General features: G+C 36.0%; 1 protein-coding gene across 1 annotated transcript; it reads left to right on the forward strand.

Moving 5' to 3' along the window:
* The first annotated feature begins 4,899 nt into the window (after positions 1-4,899).
* LOC141657515 (26S rRNA (cytosine-C(5))-methyltransferase NOP2B-like) lies at positions 4,900-11,075 on the forward strand. The gene is made up of 19 exons (XM_074464780.1): positions 4,900-5,114; positions 5,882-5,944; positions 6,048-6,116; positions 6,220-6,389; positions 6,494-6,557; positions 6,729-6,862; positions 6,954-7,037; positions 7,170-7,244; positions 7,326-7,397; positions 7,496-7,569; positions 7,793-7,845; positions 8,728-8,837; positions 8,946-9,014; positions 9,158-9,232; positions 9,456-9,548; positions 9,627-9,706; positions 9,793-9,892; positions 10,193-10,515; positions 10,683-11,075. The coding sequence occupies exons 1-19, from the start codon at positions 5,096-5,098 to the stop codon at positions 10,816-10,818; spliced, it is 1,863 nt and encodes a 620-aa protein (XP_074320881.1). The 5' UTR covers positions 4,900-5,095; the 3' UTR covers positions 10,819-11,075.
* Positions 11,076-18,003: the final 6,928 nt, after the last annotated feature.

Here is an 18,003-nt window from a genome sequence, read left to right on the forward strand (position 1 = left end):
GTTAGTATATATCAAAAGTAACAGTCCAAACACATTTATTAAAGTACGAGAGTTATAAAGATTACATTGTCTCAAAATCCAACATAAGTAATATCCAAAAACTAGCAACTACAAAATGACAGATAAACTTTTGACAGTGATAACTAATCTGGAGTGGTGACTCCCCCATGACTGCCCCCAAGCTCATCAAGTGCATCACCTGTCACAATCTTCTCACCATTCTCGAATGGATCACCACAGATTTTACAAAACACAACGGGGTCAGTTACTGTATAATTAAAATAAGACAAGCGTATAAAGCAACCAGTTGATCATCCTCCATCCCCGGTCTCCCGATCTCACACAGTAACTGACTATACACCGAAGTGTGTAGTCATGCCAGATTACCCATCGCAACAGGTAATACTCGCCGCCAGTGGGGGGGACCGCAGCCAATCCCCACCTAAATCCCGCTCATCAACGAGCGATAACCCTGTCCCTTAATGTGCACATCCTCTCTCGTGGCAGGTTCCACGGAGGGCGAACTAGGGTGTGAAGCCACTCCCGCAAGTGACTCCACCGAACCACAATCAACACAACACCATCACAACCACCACACCACCACCGCACCAACACTCCAACGATGATCAGCAGACAACAATCATACACAGTACAATCAACAGATCTCAAATCAATTAAACAGAAACTGAGTAGGGAAACCTTACCTTTTCGCAATCTGCTATGCTGCAATCAATCATACAAATGCATAATATATACCACATCGTCACCTAGAACAACGATAATCCACAATCAACACACATATGATGACCAAACCCTAAACCCCCAAATCACAAATTAGGGCAAAATCCTAAAATACTAGCTATTAGCAGATTACAACGAACTAGAGACTTACCAAATAAATTGAGATAAGAGACGGAAGTGTAGACTTGTGACCGATCAATTAGCCTTGAGAATGATTAGGGTGATTAGAAAGAGAAGTGAGCGTCGTTTAGTTTTGGTAAAAATGATTTAGAAACCGTAAAAGCATAATTTATAATAATCTCTAATCACCTTAACCAAATCGCGGAATTAAACTCCTCAGACCGGATACTCGGTCGAGTATTCCACATACTCGGCCGAGTGTTCCTGAGCAGTAGCCAAACCAGGATACACGACACCCCTTACTCGACCGAGTAGGCCATACTCGGCTGAGTACCAGCTTAGGAAAACCGTAGTATTACACTGCAAATCTCAGATTTCAGATCAATTGATGTTTGGTATTGTGACTATAATTGTAGGGGATGAATTGTGAATTGTGGAATTATCCATAGTTTGAGTGAAGAAAATGTTTGGACTGACGCTTCCACCACTACGTCACATTAGTATGATATTGTCCGCTTTGGGCCAAGCCCGCACGGATTTGTTCTTGAGCTTCGATCCTTCCTAAAAGGCCTCATACTAATGGAGTGGTGGGTCTCTTATAAACTAAGTAAGACTCCTCTTCTTTTCCAATATCGGACTTGGGATGCTACCCCAACAATCCTCCCCTCAAACGATACTATCTGTCCATCTTGCACTTATGTTATCACCCAACAGGATCCGCCGGCCGATCATCATATTATCAGGAAGACTTTCGACACAAGGCACCAACAAATCTCCAATCGCGAGGTCACACGAGGGCGCTCATCCACATTGCGCAAAGGCAGTCCACTACCTTGGGTTCCACCACACACTGGACCCAGCCGAACCATCGGCTCTGATACCACTTGTTGAGACTGCCGCCTCCACCACTTCGTCACATTAGTATGATATTGTCTGCTTTGGGCCAAGCCCGCACATATTTTTTCTTGAGCTCCGATCCTTCCCAAAAGGCCGCATACTAATGGAGTGGTGGGTCTCTTATAAACTAAGTAAGACTCCTCTTGTTTTCCAATGTAGGACTTGGGATGCTACCCCAACAATCCTCCCCTCAAACGATACTATCTGTCCATCTTGCACCGCTGTTATCACCCAACAGGATCCGCCGGCCGATCATCGTATTATCAGGAAGACTTTCGACACAAGGCACCAACAAATCTCCAATCGCAAGGTCACACCGAGGGCGCTCATCCACATTGCGCAAATGCAGTCCACTACCTTGGGCTCCACCACACACTGGACCCAGCCGAACCATCGGCTCTGATACCACTTGTTGGGACTGCCGCCTCCCCTACTCCGTCACATTAGTATGATATTGTCCGCTTTGGGCCAAACCCGCACGGATTTGTTCATGGGCTCCTTCCCAAAAGGCTTCATACTAATTGAGTGGTGGGTCTCTTATAAACTAAGTAAGACTCCTCTTCTTTTCCAATGTGGGACTTGGAATGCTACCCCAACAGAAAATGTTGTCTACCGATGAAATGCAAGCGATGTTTGCATTGACGACGCCAAATTGTTAATTGAACAGTATCATGCATATAAAAGATATTTTTTCTAGACTCTACTTCATAGTTTGATAAGCATAAATAGCCAAATTGGTTTTGTACAAATTCTACAACCAAACTTGTTTGGCTTAATCGTCATCCTCATCAAATTGCAATGGTTTATCCAACACCATAGAGAATGATCTTGTCTTCTGGATTCTTATTTTCTTAGTTCACGAATTGAATTCATCATTTGTGATGTATAATTAGTTACGATTATGAATAATGTGTATAAGTGCATAATTACCTCAATGTCCATGAAAAGAATATACAAATTTAAATTTAAAATGGGAGGAGGAAAACTAAAATGGCTATCTATTTACCAAACCGCCCTGGGTGGTACCGAGTTTGGGTACCACCCGGTGGCACATCTCATTATTCTTGATTAAATCATGCCAAGTTTATTTACACTCAGTAGTGTCCCGATTGTATACGGTTTATGGAAGTCAGGCAAATATTATCATCGGCGATATTCCCAATGAATCTATTTAATTAGCAACAATGAATTCATGAATTAATTAACCAATTTATGTACAAATTATCATTTATAATTGAATAATTTTGTGTATTCTTGAAGGAGGTAAAGAGTTTTTGTTAATAATAGAGAGAATGTAGAGTTAATTAGGTTTTGATGTTTTTTTGGCGGCCGGTAGACAAATGGAAAGTTCGGTATAAAAAAGTACTATAATTAGTAAAAAATATACGTATATGCTAAATCCCGCACGCTTGTTTGCTAAATCCTACACATTTTACCCTAATTTTCCATATTTACCCTTTGGTTAAAAAACATAATGAAAAAGACTACTAAAGAATTAAAAAGACTCCTCTCTCTTAACCTAATCAAACAGTCAAACCGTTCATCATTCGACTATTATGGATCGTAATTCGCACATATAAAACGTAATTTCGTCGTGTTATCAATAATTTTATTAAGAACCCGTCTTTTAGTCGATTTAATTGATGTTTTTTTTTTTTTAATTTTATAAAAGGGTTTTTTAACAATTAGGGTTAGGATTAAGTTTGGTTGTTGAAGGGTGGTTGTGGGGACGTCGGGCTGAAGTAGGGTGGTTGGAGAAGGCGGCGTCGAGTGCTAGTGTATGCGTCGTTAAGAGGCGGTGGTTGTAGGTTGTAAGCGTCGGTTGTAAGTTCGCTTTGGGGAGGGGGTTGTCGAAGTTTTAGCTATATTGTACTCTAGTTTTGCAGCAACTCTTGTTTCAACAAGTGAAAACCATATGATTTAACTTTCATCAATTACATTAACCAAAATCAATGTTTAGTAAAACAAACAAGAACACTAATACAAACAACTTGATTACAAACAAGAACACTAAAGTATAAACACTCATTTTCGACATTCTCCCTAAATTTGGTGATTACATCTGCTGCAAATTTCTCGATCTTACAAATGGCGGTGCCGTCTGACTAATTTCGGTGCAAGAAACACTCTTACAAATGTGCCGTCTGACTCGATCTTACAAATAGAGCATGTTGTTGTTATACTTGCTCCACGGAGACGCAAGAGGATACGAATAATCCTGAGCAGAGTTTAAAAATCAGAAAACCCAAAAAAAAACTACGGCAACAGATTAATATAACACATAAAAAAAAAATATCATACCAGGTAAGATGGATCTTGCACAGCCATAGTGACATCTGATCCAAAAAACATCTACAGTCAAGGAAGAGAATCAGTCTGTGCGTACAGCTATACAAGTACCTATTGAAACTTGTATAGAAAATATGACAATGCATAAGCTTGTTGACCTTGCACAAAGTTAATCACCAATATGACAATGCATAAGCTTTTCTCTTACAACTTTGCACAAAACTCAAAACCTAACTGTATGAGCATAAGGCTTTGACCTCACGGTCAGATGGGAAAATGGAAATAGATTAATAGAATAATTTATGTCCTGATATGAAAAGCTTCGTTTATAATGTGTCTAGAAAACGCTTAATCAGTCGTGGATTAAGAAAATCGCGCTTGGGGATGGTCGGCTGCGAGGAGGGGGCTGTCGAATCGGGATGGACGGATGCGGGGAGGGGGCTGTCGGCGCGAGGACAGGGGTGTGAAAGGATGGTCGTCGCGTCGATGGAGGTGTGGTGGGATGGTCGACGGCGCAGGGACAGGCGGTGAGGGAGGAGGTGCCGGTGAAAATTATTTGGGGTTTTTTAATTTCTATTGTTTCTCTCTCTTGTTTCTCATTTGATGAGGGGGAGAAATGAGAGGGGTACTCTTGGAATAAGGCGGAATTAAGTGCGGGATTGAGTAAAATGATGTGCGGGATTTAGCACGTCCCAAAATATATTGCGAAAATAAACTGAGTTGTTTTATTCTAACTATTTAACACGTTTTAAGACTGAAAATCAAATTATTAATTATTAATTATAATTATAATAATAATAATAATTATTGGAGTAATTTAGACAAGGACACCATAAATAGAACACAAATATTGACGAGCGAGAAATAATAGGTACAATAATAACGGCCCATAGAGCTATTAGCAAAAGCCAGTCACGTATTTGGCAGTTAGGAAAAGAATAGGTAATCGTTCGTGTGCCAGTAAACCCTAAACCCTAATTTCTTTCTTCTTCTTCTTCTTCTTCTTCTTCATTTCTCAATTTTCCCTCTTTTTCTCCCGCCCCCAAACATGTCGTCCAAGCGAAGAGGTAACCGTTTCCTTCCTTATTTTTTGCGCTTTTTTTTGTTTCATTGTTCCTTTCGTATCTTATACTCCTAATTTGCCATCTGGTTCATTTAGCATTGACTGCTTTTATATCGACGTTAAAAACTAATGTTAATTGATAGTTGAACGAATTGCTAAAGGTTAGTTTTTTGAACAAATGATGGGGACGGAGGGAGTAGTTTGAATGTGGATTGGGACGGAAGGGGTAGTTGAATGTGAATTGATAGTTGGACGATTTGCGGAAAGAGAAGATTATTGCTTCTGATTTCAAGTTGAATGTGGAGTTGAACGATGGAGTTTTATGTGTCGCTGTTGCCATGACAGGACAACTTACAGAACGATTGTTTGGAGTAATTTATGTGCGATTTCAAGTTGAATGTTCAAAATTTGTATGCTTGGTTAACTTTTTTGGTTCATTGTTTCGATTTTTGAACAAATGATTGGGACGGTGGGAGTAGGTTGGATGTGAATTCATAGTTCGGCGAATTGCTCGAAGAAAAGATATTTGCTTTTGATTTCAAGTTGAACGTTCAAAATTTGTATGTTAGGTTTACTATTTTGGTTGATTGTGTATGATTTGTCATTTATGAAAAATAAAGTTTTAACAAGACAAATGTGGTGGGAACATTAAACATGCTAGGATTAGCAAAGAGGGTAGGTGCGATTGATATCGACATTAAAACCTAATGTTAATTGATAGGGCGTATGTTTGTTGTACCTTAAGCTTTAACAACAATAATTTTTCTGTAGGGGATGAATGCGATTCTGGGTCCGATTTGCCATCTGGTTCAGACTCAGGTTCTGATTCTGAAGGTGAGGACATTGACAAGGAATCACAGCGATTTGTATTGATGTTAAATGATACCCACTATGTTTGTTGTATCTTATGCTTTAACTACAGTAATTTCTTTTGCAGTGAATGAATTGGAATTGGGTTCTGGATCCGATGTGGCATCTGGCTCAGAGTTGGAGTCTGATTCTGATGGTGAGGACTTTTCAGTAGGAATTAGAGTGCTACCTACCAGTGTTCAGTGATATGGAGTCTGTTTAACGTATCTAATACTTTAACAACATTAATTTGTATGCAGGGAATGAATTGGGATCAGATTTGAGTTCCGATTCCGATTCTGATTCTGACATCGAGAAGGAATCAAAGGCTCTTGACAAAAAGCGAGCCAGGCAAGAAAAGGATGCTGATAAAGAGACATTGGAGCTCAATATCCAAGAATCAGATGAATTTATTTTGCCAACCAAAGAGGTACTTGAATATTTTTTTTGGATAATTTGTTTCTCTCAAGGCCCCGGAATCAGCCAGCCATGAATCCATGATCTTATGTTTTTTTTTTTTCCTCTTCTTCTCAGGAGCTTGAACAAGAGGCTCTTCAACCTCCTGATCTCTCAACCCTCCAAAGGAGGATAAAGGAAAGTATGTAACTCCTCTGGTGATTGGTGATTATTTATCTGCTACTCTTAAGGAAATACAACATTTCCCAGAGGATGCATTATGTTTCTACTCTTTTTCATTGGAGTTACATACAAGTAGCTTACTCTATGTCGTAAATTTTTAACACGTCATTGTTGTTGTTATTATCTTTAGTTGCTCGGGTGCTTTCAAATTTGAAGGCTTTGAAGAAAAAAGGGGCATCAAGGAAAGATTATGTTGATCAGCTTAAGTTGGACTTGTCCTCGTATTATGGTTACAATGAATTCCTTATTGAGCTGTTGGTGGAGGTGTGATGATGTGGTTATGCTTTAAAATGATGCTGATATCTCCACTTTTCTTCATACCAGTTATCATTAACTTGATATTGTACTATTGCAGATGTTCAAGGCTGCTGAACTACTACAACTCATCGAAGCATTTGAGAAGCCACGTCCGGTTTGTATCAGAACTAATACTTTAAAGGTTGCTTTTTTTTTTTTTTTTTACTCTTGTTCATCAAATACGAATTGCTTATTTTTTTACTCTTGTTCATTTCTGACTTATACCTTTATCTCTATATCACATTGTTATTGATAAAAATTTTCTTGAATGTAGACTCGTAGAAGGGATCTTGCCGGAGTTCTTTTGAACCGAGGTGTGAACTTGGATTCTGCACTGACATGGTCAAAGGTAAGCATTAGGTGGGCTTCATCTGCTATAGAAACCGCTGCTTCATTTTTAATTAGCATTGACCTTGCAATTCTCTTTTAGGTTGGATTAGTTGTTTACGACTCACAAGTTCCAATTGGTGCTACTCCTGAATACATGGCTGGTCACTACATGGTATTGTATTTATATGTTGCATTTGCAAGTGTTTTTGATATATTTTTTTTATTTTTATATTGCCTCATAAATTAAGGGTTTCATCTGATATGCTGCAGCTCCAGAGCGCAAGTTCTTTTTTGCCAGTAATGGCTCTGGCTCCTAAAGAGAAAGAGAACATCTTGGACATGGCGTAAGTAGTGCATATATCTACTGTTGACTTACTCTCATGTTTAGCTCTATTTGGCTCATTTCCATGAATTCCTCACAAACTTTTCAGAAGTTAATGTCATTTAAAAGAAAAATAAAGTGAGGTTACAGTAAACTTTTTATATGTGAGTCAAATTTTTTTCCTGACAAATTTATATGAGTAGATCTTTACATGTGCTTTATTATTCTGTCTTGCTTTTTTGCAGGGCTGCACCTGGTGGTAAAACCACTTATATTGCTGCTCTCATGAAGAATACAGGTAAATATTTTTTATCCCTTTCACTACTTTCTACCTCAACTATTTGTGCATGTATGTCTTGGATTTGATATCTCTTATTTTCCCTCTATCTTATGCTTATTAAAATTGTGATAGGCGACATTGTTATTCAGTCAATCAAACAAGGAGAAAAATAAGATTATTACTCCACTGGAAAAACATCCTAGCCTTAACCCCGCAATGGCTTGGGCATTTTGGGACTGGCCAACATGAATCATTCTTTGACACCATCAACTACGGGTTACATTTATAAAACTAAAAGAAAGATACTGAAAAGGGAAAAAAAGATATATGATAGATAGTCAGATCTAAAATCAAATGTTGAGTAGAAAAGAAAAAATTATGCCAAGTTAAAATGCTCATATAGAGGCCATGTTGAAAACTTAAGTTTTCACCAAGTCCGAGGCTTTGTAAACTTCTGGGACTTCCTTGCAAGCTGCACCCGTTGGCCCTTAACTCTTCTCTCAACCTACTCTACACAGGAAGCAGATTCCATTTTTAATTTTAATGCTTGGAAATGCTCAGTCTGTTTGAGCGGTTATCGTGTCACCCAGTTTAGTCTTAAAGCTGTCATCTTGAACACAGACGGTTCTGTTGTTAATAAATATAGTTGAAAGTTTCAGAAATCCAGGAAGGGGTTGTGTGCTTAGTTGTTTACTTTTCTATTGTACTACACTTTCAGTTCTTCGAATGAGGACCGGTTCTTTTATTTTTGTTTGTCTTGTCAAATTATGTTTATGAATACACACATGCTTTCGTGCCCTCCATTTTTGTGAGGCAAGAAGCATGCAAAGGGAATCTTAACGCATGTTTAATCTTTCTTCTCGTAAAAGATTTTCCTAACTGGTTTACTTGTATGTGTAGGGTTAATATTTGCAAATGAGATGAAAAAGCAAAGGCTTCCTTCTCTAACAGCTAACATTAGCCGCATGGGGGTGACAAATACAATAGTTATAAACTATGATGGCCGCGAGGTTGGGATATTACTTAATTTGTTTTAAATCATTATGCATGAAACTGTATATTTGGTTCTTAAGATGGATGAATATTGATACAATTATCTGGTTAATTGTATCTTCTAGCTTCCCAAGGTGCTGGGTATCAACTCACGTGATAGAGTTCTACTGGATGCCCCTTGCAGTGGAACAGGGGTAAGCAAACATTGTGATTGTGTTGCTAATAAGTCTGCATGTTAGATTTAAACTAATTCTTTGTGGTTGAGGGCCGAAAAATTGCATTGTTCCTATTCTCTTTGTTCCTGCGATCATACTTTTTCTGCTGTTGTATGATTCAGGTTATATCCAAAGATGAATCTGTAAAATCATCGAAAAGCCTTGAAGATTTACAGAAGATTGCCCACTTGCAGCAGGTATATCTTGGGTGGAATTTTTGAAATAATACATCTTTATCCTTATGTTTGTTCTTATTTGAGAGGTTTGTTTGGGCATGCTTGACCCCATGTATTCAGCCACATATCTGAAAAAATATTTGGGTACTTTAGTGTCTGATAAATTTGGTGACCTTGAAAACATGGAAGCAGGGCTCTTTTGTGTCACTGTATGTTAATATGTATGATGGTCACTTTTCCACAGCAACTTCTTCTTGCTGCTATTGATTTGGTGGATGCAAATTCAAAAACTGGAGGTTACATTGTGTATTCAACGTGTTCCATAACAGTCATGGAGGTTTGTCAAACTGAATACCTTTGTGCATTTCTTTTTCATTGTGCCAGCTTTTTTCACTTTTGATGTTTATTCTTGCAGAATGAAGCAGTCATTGATTATGCCTTGAAGAAGCGACATGTAAAATTAGTTCCGTGTGGAATCGAGTTTGGAGAGCAAGGGTAATGTTGAGTTCTGAGATTTAGACGCTGTGTGCATTTAGTTAGTTGACTAATGAATATCTGACTAAAGTAAATCTTCTTCACAGATTTGATAAATTTAGGCAGTACCGGTTCAATCCGTCTTTAAAACTGACAAGGCGGTTCTACCCTCATACTCACAACTTGGATGGCTTTTTTGTGGCAAAGGTAAACTTTCCTCTGCGTTTTCAGATTTTCTGGACGTTTAATTAATTGGGAAGTTCGAGTAATTTCACATAGCCAGCCACATGGGCCATGATGAGAAGACCAGACCGTCTTTATTGAAAGCGCGGAAAATTTCATTATATGCATCGTATTAGCTTTTGGTGGGGTGTAAGGAGAGGACGCTATTCATGCAAAGTAGTTTGGGTTATCTTTTTGGTAGTAGGCGTTCAGTGTGCTCAATTTTAGGTTTGTTGAAATTTGAAAACATGATTTTTGTGGTCTCATCAACATTTTTTTGGGCAGTTAAAAAAAATTAGCAATGGAAAGCGGTCTCCGAACACAGATGAACCCTCTGAAACAGTGGAGGAAGCTGTAAATCTCAATGACAAAGAAGCTGTCAATCTACAAGACGAAGTTGAGGTTGTTTTGAATGACAAAGAGAACACTGTTGGAGAGAAGAATAAAAAGCGCAAAAGAGATGGAGGGCCACAAGATGGTAACTCGATTGTTGGTGTTGATAATGCGGATACAAAGTCAAATGACCAAAAACCGCAAATAATCCCTGCAGACAAAAAGCAGTGGATAAAAAAGGCTAAATTATCCCGGGAAGAAATTTCACGAGCAAGGTGATTTTGTGTTCCTCGACATTATAACTGTGAAATTTAAGTTAACTAACTTGTTCTGATGAATGGCAATAGCGAAGTGGACTTGGAAATTTAAGTTAATTAACTTCATTGCCAAATGCCAATATATGTTTTTATTGTTTACTGACCGCCGCTTCAAATGGCTTCAGGGAAGAGAAGAGAGAAGCAATCAGGCGAATGAAGGCGGAGGGCGTGGTAAGCGAGAAGCCAGAGCGTAAGAAAAGCGATAAGACATGGAACAAAGTGAAAAGGGGAGGAAAGGCGAGGAAAGGGAAGAAGACTTGAAGAAAACGTGGTAAATGACGTTGAACACCGAAGTAATAGTTGAATTCCGTATCTTGGCACTTGAGGAGCTCCAGTTTTGTACCCTGTATTTTTGCTTGTTCTTAAATCATACCAAAATGTCTGACCTAAAACCGGTTGATTGTAAGATCAGATTACTTTGTTTGGAGAACACATGCATCATAGATAGACGTGGGAGTTTCTGCTCCAATTTTAAAGTTTATAGTATTTGGAGGAGACGTGCTCACACGCATTCTACATATATTTGCATCAGCTTCCCCAAAGAGCATCGACAGGATGGTAATTGGATTGTTCATGCCTAGCCCAAAGAGCATCGACAGGATGGTAATTGGATTGTTCATGCCTAGCTATGTCATCTTAGACCCTGTTCTTTTGGACTTAAAGTCCCTTAATTTAAGTTCACTTCAGATCCTATAAGTTCAGTTTAGTTCAGATCCTATAAGTTCAGTTCAGATCCAATTAGTTCAGTTCAGTTTAGTTCAGATAGTTAAGTTCAGTTCAGATGCTATAATTCAGTTCAGTTCAGATCCTATAAGTTCAGTTCAGATCATATAAGTTCAGATCCTATAAATTTAGTTCATAAAAGTAATATACGGAGTATTATTTTTAAAAAACCGATGCAAAAAACATTTGAAATTAATTATTCGATACATATATACATTATTATTTTTAAAACAAAATTATCACTCCTCTCATTATTTTTTATCTAATGAATCATAGTGTAATATATGAATAAACCAATATGTATAAAGCGGAAAAATGTTATTAGCTTACCTTGCGCTTTAAACTACATTTTCTTATCAATGTTCTCTCTTGGTTGCCGACTAATTTCTTGTAAAAAATTTATTTGATTTCAATAAAAAATTTCGTTTTTACATCAATAATAATAATAATAATTAAGTTAAATTAAATTAAATTAAGTTAATTTAAATTCGGATCCTATAAATTCGATTCGATTCGAGATCCTATAAGTTCGATTCGAGATCGAGATCCTTTTAAGTTGATTCGATTCGAGATCCTATAAGTTGATTCGATTCGACCCTATATGTTCGATTCGATTCGATTCGATTCCTATAAGTTCGATTCGATTCGAGATCGATCCATTTCAAATCAAAAGAACAGAGCCTTACTCCCGTAAGTTGGAATATTAATTGAACTTCATACCTGTATTTTCAGTGTCAAAAAGGGGTAAATTTTGACTCGTGAACTGATTAACCTGAACTGAAAATGGCCCATTATTTTATGTAGTAACCCGACTTAACCTGTTTGAGTTAAGTTAAAGATAAATCAATAATATTATAAATGTTGTGAAATAAAAATAAGAGGATAATAGAGAGAAAGTTAGAGAGAATATAGAGAGAGACATACATATAATATACTATAATATTTCATAACACTGTCCATTACTGAAGATTACATACATTCCTAGGAAAACCTCGTGGGAAAAACAATAGTGAAGGAAAAGAGTACACTAATTTTCAAACACGCATAACAAACTGCCTCGTTAAAACCTTTCCATGGAAAACACAACAAACTGCCTCGTTAAAACCTTTCCATGGAAAACACAGTGGGATAGAAGTATAGAACCATGGTTAAGGAAAAAGAGTACAACGTGTGTTACTCCCCTGATGATTAAATAACTTGATAAATCTTGAAATAATCCATGATTTGACATAACTCCTCGATCGTCGTTGAAGTAGTGCCCATTGTGATTAGTAAACTTGAATCTTCGATCAATAGAAATTCATGACAACTTCGATATCATATTTCTTTGAAAACTCACAGTCTAGATATAATGATTTCATAATAACTCTTGGATGTTCATTTCACGTAATACCTCCATAATTATAATGGAGTTTCTCCTCGATATATTGACATTACATTATGTCTAAAACAATTTGTCATCTCAATCAATCATGATGACATGACTAAACTATAGCGTAATAATGTGCTTTGAGTGTTTCCTCGTTAAAAACTTTGTTAGGAAAAACTCATTGGGACAAAAAACTTAGTCGAAGGGAAAAAGAGTATAACATTCATTCCTGAATTCATTGTCTTCAAGAGAATCAATCCGATCATTATTGAATAAATCATCCAATAACTTTAAGTGATTATCTTTGGTAAACATTTGTGTATGGATTGATATTTTTCATCGTAGATTTTCATTACATTATTCTAATCGTTATGGTAATGTTAAACCATAAACTAATTTCACATGGTTTAGCAAAAAGCTCATTCAAATCTAAATTCCAATATGCTCAAACTTCAAGTTGAGACAATAACTTTTCAAATAAACTCTATAGGAGTTTTGATGTTCCATTTTGGAACTAATCACGATATCTTTCAATTGTATTATAGAGGTTTATATATTTCATCACGAGTTTTCAATAACTCAATTGACCAACCATTATCAATTGATGATCATTTATAAGAGGTTCCTACAAGGAGTTATCCTCAAAAGAGTAGATCATAATATACTTCTCCTTTCCAACACTATCCATTCAAAATTATATTATGAAACATGTGCATGCATATAATATGAAACTAAGTTCTCTAAATAACATTATAACAAATATGCAATAATAATAATAATAATAATAATAATAATAATAATAATAATAATAATAATAATAATAATAATAATAATAATAATAATAATAATAATAATAATAATAATAATGTATAAATTAAAACTAAAATGCAATGATGAACTTAGGCAATTGGGAGAAATTAGCGCACCTCCTAGTAGTACAATCTATTTCTCTATATGCACATGATGATGACTCAAAATGCAAACTGTACAGTTTTCTTTTCCAATATTCATAATTTGGATTGACTTCGGGTCAATAACTAGACTTCTAATCCATGAGCTCATTTATAATCATTGATTATATGTCGAATATCAAAATGGACTTAAATTTATAAAGTCCATAAAATATCGCGCGAAAATGTATGTAGGTTCCATAAATATGTCGATATAATTTCATCATTATCTCTTGATAATATCAGTACTGTTTAATGATATCCGAATCTGAATATGTATGTGGTACCATTATATTCATTTAAGCCATCTAATATCTTTCAGATATCGTGTAACTTCAGGGACATTTCAAATATAACAATTATATGTCATATCAACTGCTTGAACTTGCTATTTCACATTCATTGGAACCGTCAATTCATCTTGACTTTTATTATAATACACTTCAAGTGTATATACTTGTATTAATCTGGTAAAATATATGGTTATATCAAATTCAAAAACCTCTACTCAATGAATTTAACGTATAACCTTCTCTGAACTTTTGGTTCAGTATGGGATCAATTTTGTTTTTACCAGCTTTAACTCACTTTTCTCCCCCTAAGGTGGTAAAAACTATAACCATTGTCTAGTCTAAATATTTATCATAACTACCTTAGATCTCAATTTCTCATATATCGATGAAAATTTATATGAGCATCTTTGTACAATAACAAAATATTTCTGGAAGAAATGTATAATGCAGTTGAATTTTTAATGTGCTGATTTACAATGCCAAATTTAAGAGATCGACGATATTATCTAAAAATCTGAATGTGATTTCTAATCATGGGAACTACTCAGAAAAATCATTATGTGACTACAAGTCACACAATATAGTGTCAATCCACACACGAATATTTAAGTTCTTTATCAAGTAGTTTTTAGATCTCCAACATCATATATACTCAATCGTATTGTAGTGTCTTGCTAATAAAATATATACACGAGAGAGTTTCAGCACTTATCTTTTCTTCAAGATAAAAAGGTTTTATCAAAACGGGTATAGTAAGAATCCGGATGACTTTAGTTTGTCACATCTGAATTATTTCATGTCAACTTTCTTAGTTTGCCAAAAAATACACGACAATCTTTAATAAGAATTGGATGTATCTCAATAATTTCACTTATCACATGCCATAATTTAGCTGACTATATTCATCATGCTAATCTTCTAGCAATACTTGTTTAATTAAATCTCAAATTAAAATTTTATTTCCAGCCAGATAAATGATGTGACATCTGACATAGGACACAATAAGTATCTCATATATATAAGCAAGACTCGTCAATATTCCAATAGGAAATATATTACTCTTTGAGTATTTTCATATGACCAACAATTATAATCGTCAACATATAAAATGATGACATACGCATAATTATCACAATGCACGTTTCAATATTGTATATAACATGATAATACATGTAAGTTGATCACAATTCAACTTACGAATCAATTATGCTCTTTAAGGATCAGAGATGATTCAACAACTTTCAAATTAGTTGTATTTTTCGACCATTTACTTCACAATATATTATATGTTGGTCACATTATCACTCATATTTCAAATGTGAAGTAATGTCCACTTTTGATGAGAAACCGGTGTTTTAAAAGAAACACATAACTCATGAATATATCCACATCCTCATACTTAAACACTGCTAGTGGTATACTTTCATACTTTTATTAGATGAGTAAAACAATGTCATATTATTCTCGGGGAATAATGGTCTATAATCAAATTTATTATGTAATGTGTCTATAATACTACATTACTTGTATGAAAGATAAAATAATTTCATCCTCAAAACATGATATCTCATTCGCTCTAGGGAATGATTTGAATCGGTTTGATATGATTCTGATTTTTTTTTTTTCAAAATTCTCGCATAATTTGCAGACATTCATGTATGAACATCGAGTTCATTCTTAATATTGATACTCAAAATAATAATCACTATATGAAATGTGAGAATTTATACACTGTAAACTTCAAGTCACAGTTTCAATATCTGCAAACATTATGAACACCAGGTCATAATTCAGTATATGTAAACACTATGAACTTTGGCCATAGTATGAATATCAAAATTTCAGCGCGTATATCATTTTTTCTTTTCTCATAACAAACTCTTGCATATACGAGTCTCATATTCTCACATGCCTTTTCATGAAATATTTTCATTTCTTTCAATGAACTAAGAGGGTGTTTGGTTGGACATATTGGAATGGAATGGAATGGATTTGATCCATTCCATTGTTTGGTTGGGGTGATTTGGAATGGAGTTAGATACCCAATGGATTCTAATTCCATCCCAACCCCTTGGAATCCCATACCCACCCTCCTCCCTTGGATTCAAACTCCATTCCCTCCTTCTATAATTTATGATGAACCAAACAAGATTAGACAAGTATGGATTTAGAACCCCATACCACCATACTATCAAACTCCATTCCATTCCATTCCAACTTGTTGAACCAAACGACCCCTAATTTTGCTCAATAAGGCCACACGATTAAGCTTAATTAAGGCTTTTTTTACTTGGCTTAATAAGACCACATCATTAGGCTCAATTAAGGCCTCAACATTAGGCTTATCATAATGTCGTATTCTCGATCTCTGCTACAGACAGATTCTTTATGAGATGTCACATTCACTTCAAGGAATGGATCAAATTTCATATCTCATTATACTGCTCAACTTCAGGTGAACAAGATTCAATTCGAAAATAAATTTGCCTTTCATAAAGACCGCTTTAAACTCAATAGCGGTTCATATGCTCATAGACGTGGACTTCTGACTACTATACAATATGAATATATTGTACTGATGAGACGATATTAAATTATTACACACCTTTCAAACTTTGAACTTCAGGGCAAAGTTATAATATAGACATATCTCTCATTTTTGTAAAATAATTTTTTTGGAACTTTAAGCCCAAAATTATATAAAATCCCTTTTCAAAAATTCTTGACCACGTAAATAAAACTTTAGATCCAATAATATGTACATCTTTTAAGATTGGTGTAACAATTATATACTCGTATAACAAGGCAGGCTATGTTTGGGTGTAGTTAAGGGGTCAAAAGGCAAATTTGGGTGTAATTAAACTCAAGAGTTTGCCAAAAAAAACCTAGAACAATTATGCGTATTAACCGTCTAATCATCATTAAATGCTACTTATAACAACAAAGACATGATAACAGCAACAATTCTGCAATCCTATTTAACAACTATCGTCTATTCATTGATTCCCCTAAATCCTAGCGAGAGGATTAGCTAAACATGATTGAAACAATGAAACTAACTGTAACGATTGCAATAACTAAATCAAGCATATTATAATGAGAGTTAAATAACAACAACATAATCTAATTAAAGAACAATGAGAGAAGAACAAGGATTAAGGGAGTAGAGATTAAGAGATGCAAGGAATAATACAAACTAGAATTAAACTCAAGAATAAAGGGGGAGAAATTACAGAGTTTAGATCCAGAGAATAGAGAGAGGGAACAATGTCGTACTAAAACTAAACTAATCTACTGAGGGATGCTCACCCTAACATAGTTTGGAAAATCGGTAGGCAAGACTCCATTAGTCTACCGGAAGAGAAGAAAGAAATTAAGGCCTTAGTCCACACAAAGCCCTATCATGGGAGTGCCCATTTTACTAGACCTATTTACCACTTGGCTCTACGAGGTGCGACACGTACCACTGTTGAACAGCGTGAGGGAGGTCAATACTCTCAAGCACGTCATTCCACCTCTAGTATTAATTCACCCTCTAGTCTAGAAATGATGGATATGATGCGAGACTTAAGCTTAAGTGTTAATCTAATTCGTGATGACCAAAGGCTTGCATTACATCCCATATATGATCATTTTGCTAGGCAAGGAGTAATCCAACCCGAGGGGCCACACCCTTCATTTTATACTTATCCTCCGGGTGGATTTCCTCCTCCTTCTTCCCCACCTAACAATGATGCAGGTACTTTTACTACATATGCTCCCGGTCCGGATTTTTGTGGTTCAGATTATGGAGTTGAGACATTACATGGAGGATATGGAGGATATGGAGGGTATGGTGGTTATGGTGGATATGGTGGTATTAGTAGCTATGGTGACGGTCTTGGTAGTGGCCAAAACATTGGTGAGTATGTCACTCCTCTTCAAGAAGATGATTCTAGTGGAAGTGGTTAACAAGGTGAAGCATCCGAAAGTGGAAGTGGTAAGATGAAGAAAGGAAGGAAGAGGTTCAACTTTTGGCCCTTTTCTAAGATGAATGATGAAGAAGTCCCCCGTATACATACTATCTTGGGGGGAGGCTAGCAAGTCTAGTAAGTTTTATTTGCTTTGCATT

This window comes from Silene latifolia, chromosome 5 (assembly GCF_048544455.1).
Source record: "Silene latifolia isolate original U9 population chromosome 5, ASM4854445v1, whole genome shotgun sequence".
Taxonomy (NCBI): domain Eukaryota; kingdom Viridiplantae; phylum Streptophyta; class Magnoliopsida; order Caryophyllales; family Caryophyllaceae; genus Silene; species Silene latifolia.

Coding starts and splice junctions, on each gene's coding strand:
- LOC141657515 (XM_074464780.1), top strand. Junction 6,117..6,219: donor GTTGGAGTCTGATTCTGATG/GTGAGGACTTTT, acceptor ATTTGTATGCAG/GGAATGAATTGGGATCAGAT. Junction 9,015..9,157: donor CCCCTTGCAGTGGAACAGGG/GTAAGCAAACAT, acceptor TGTATGATTCAG/GTTATATCCAAAGATGAATC.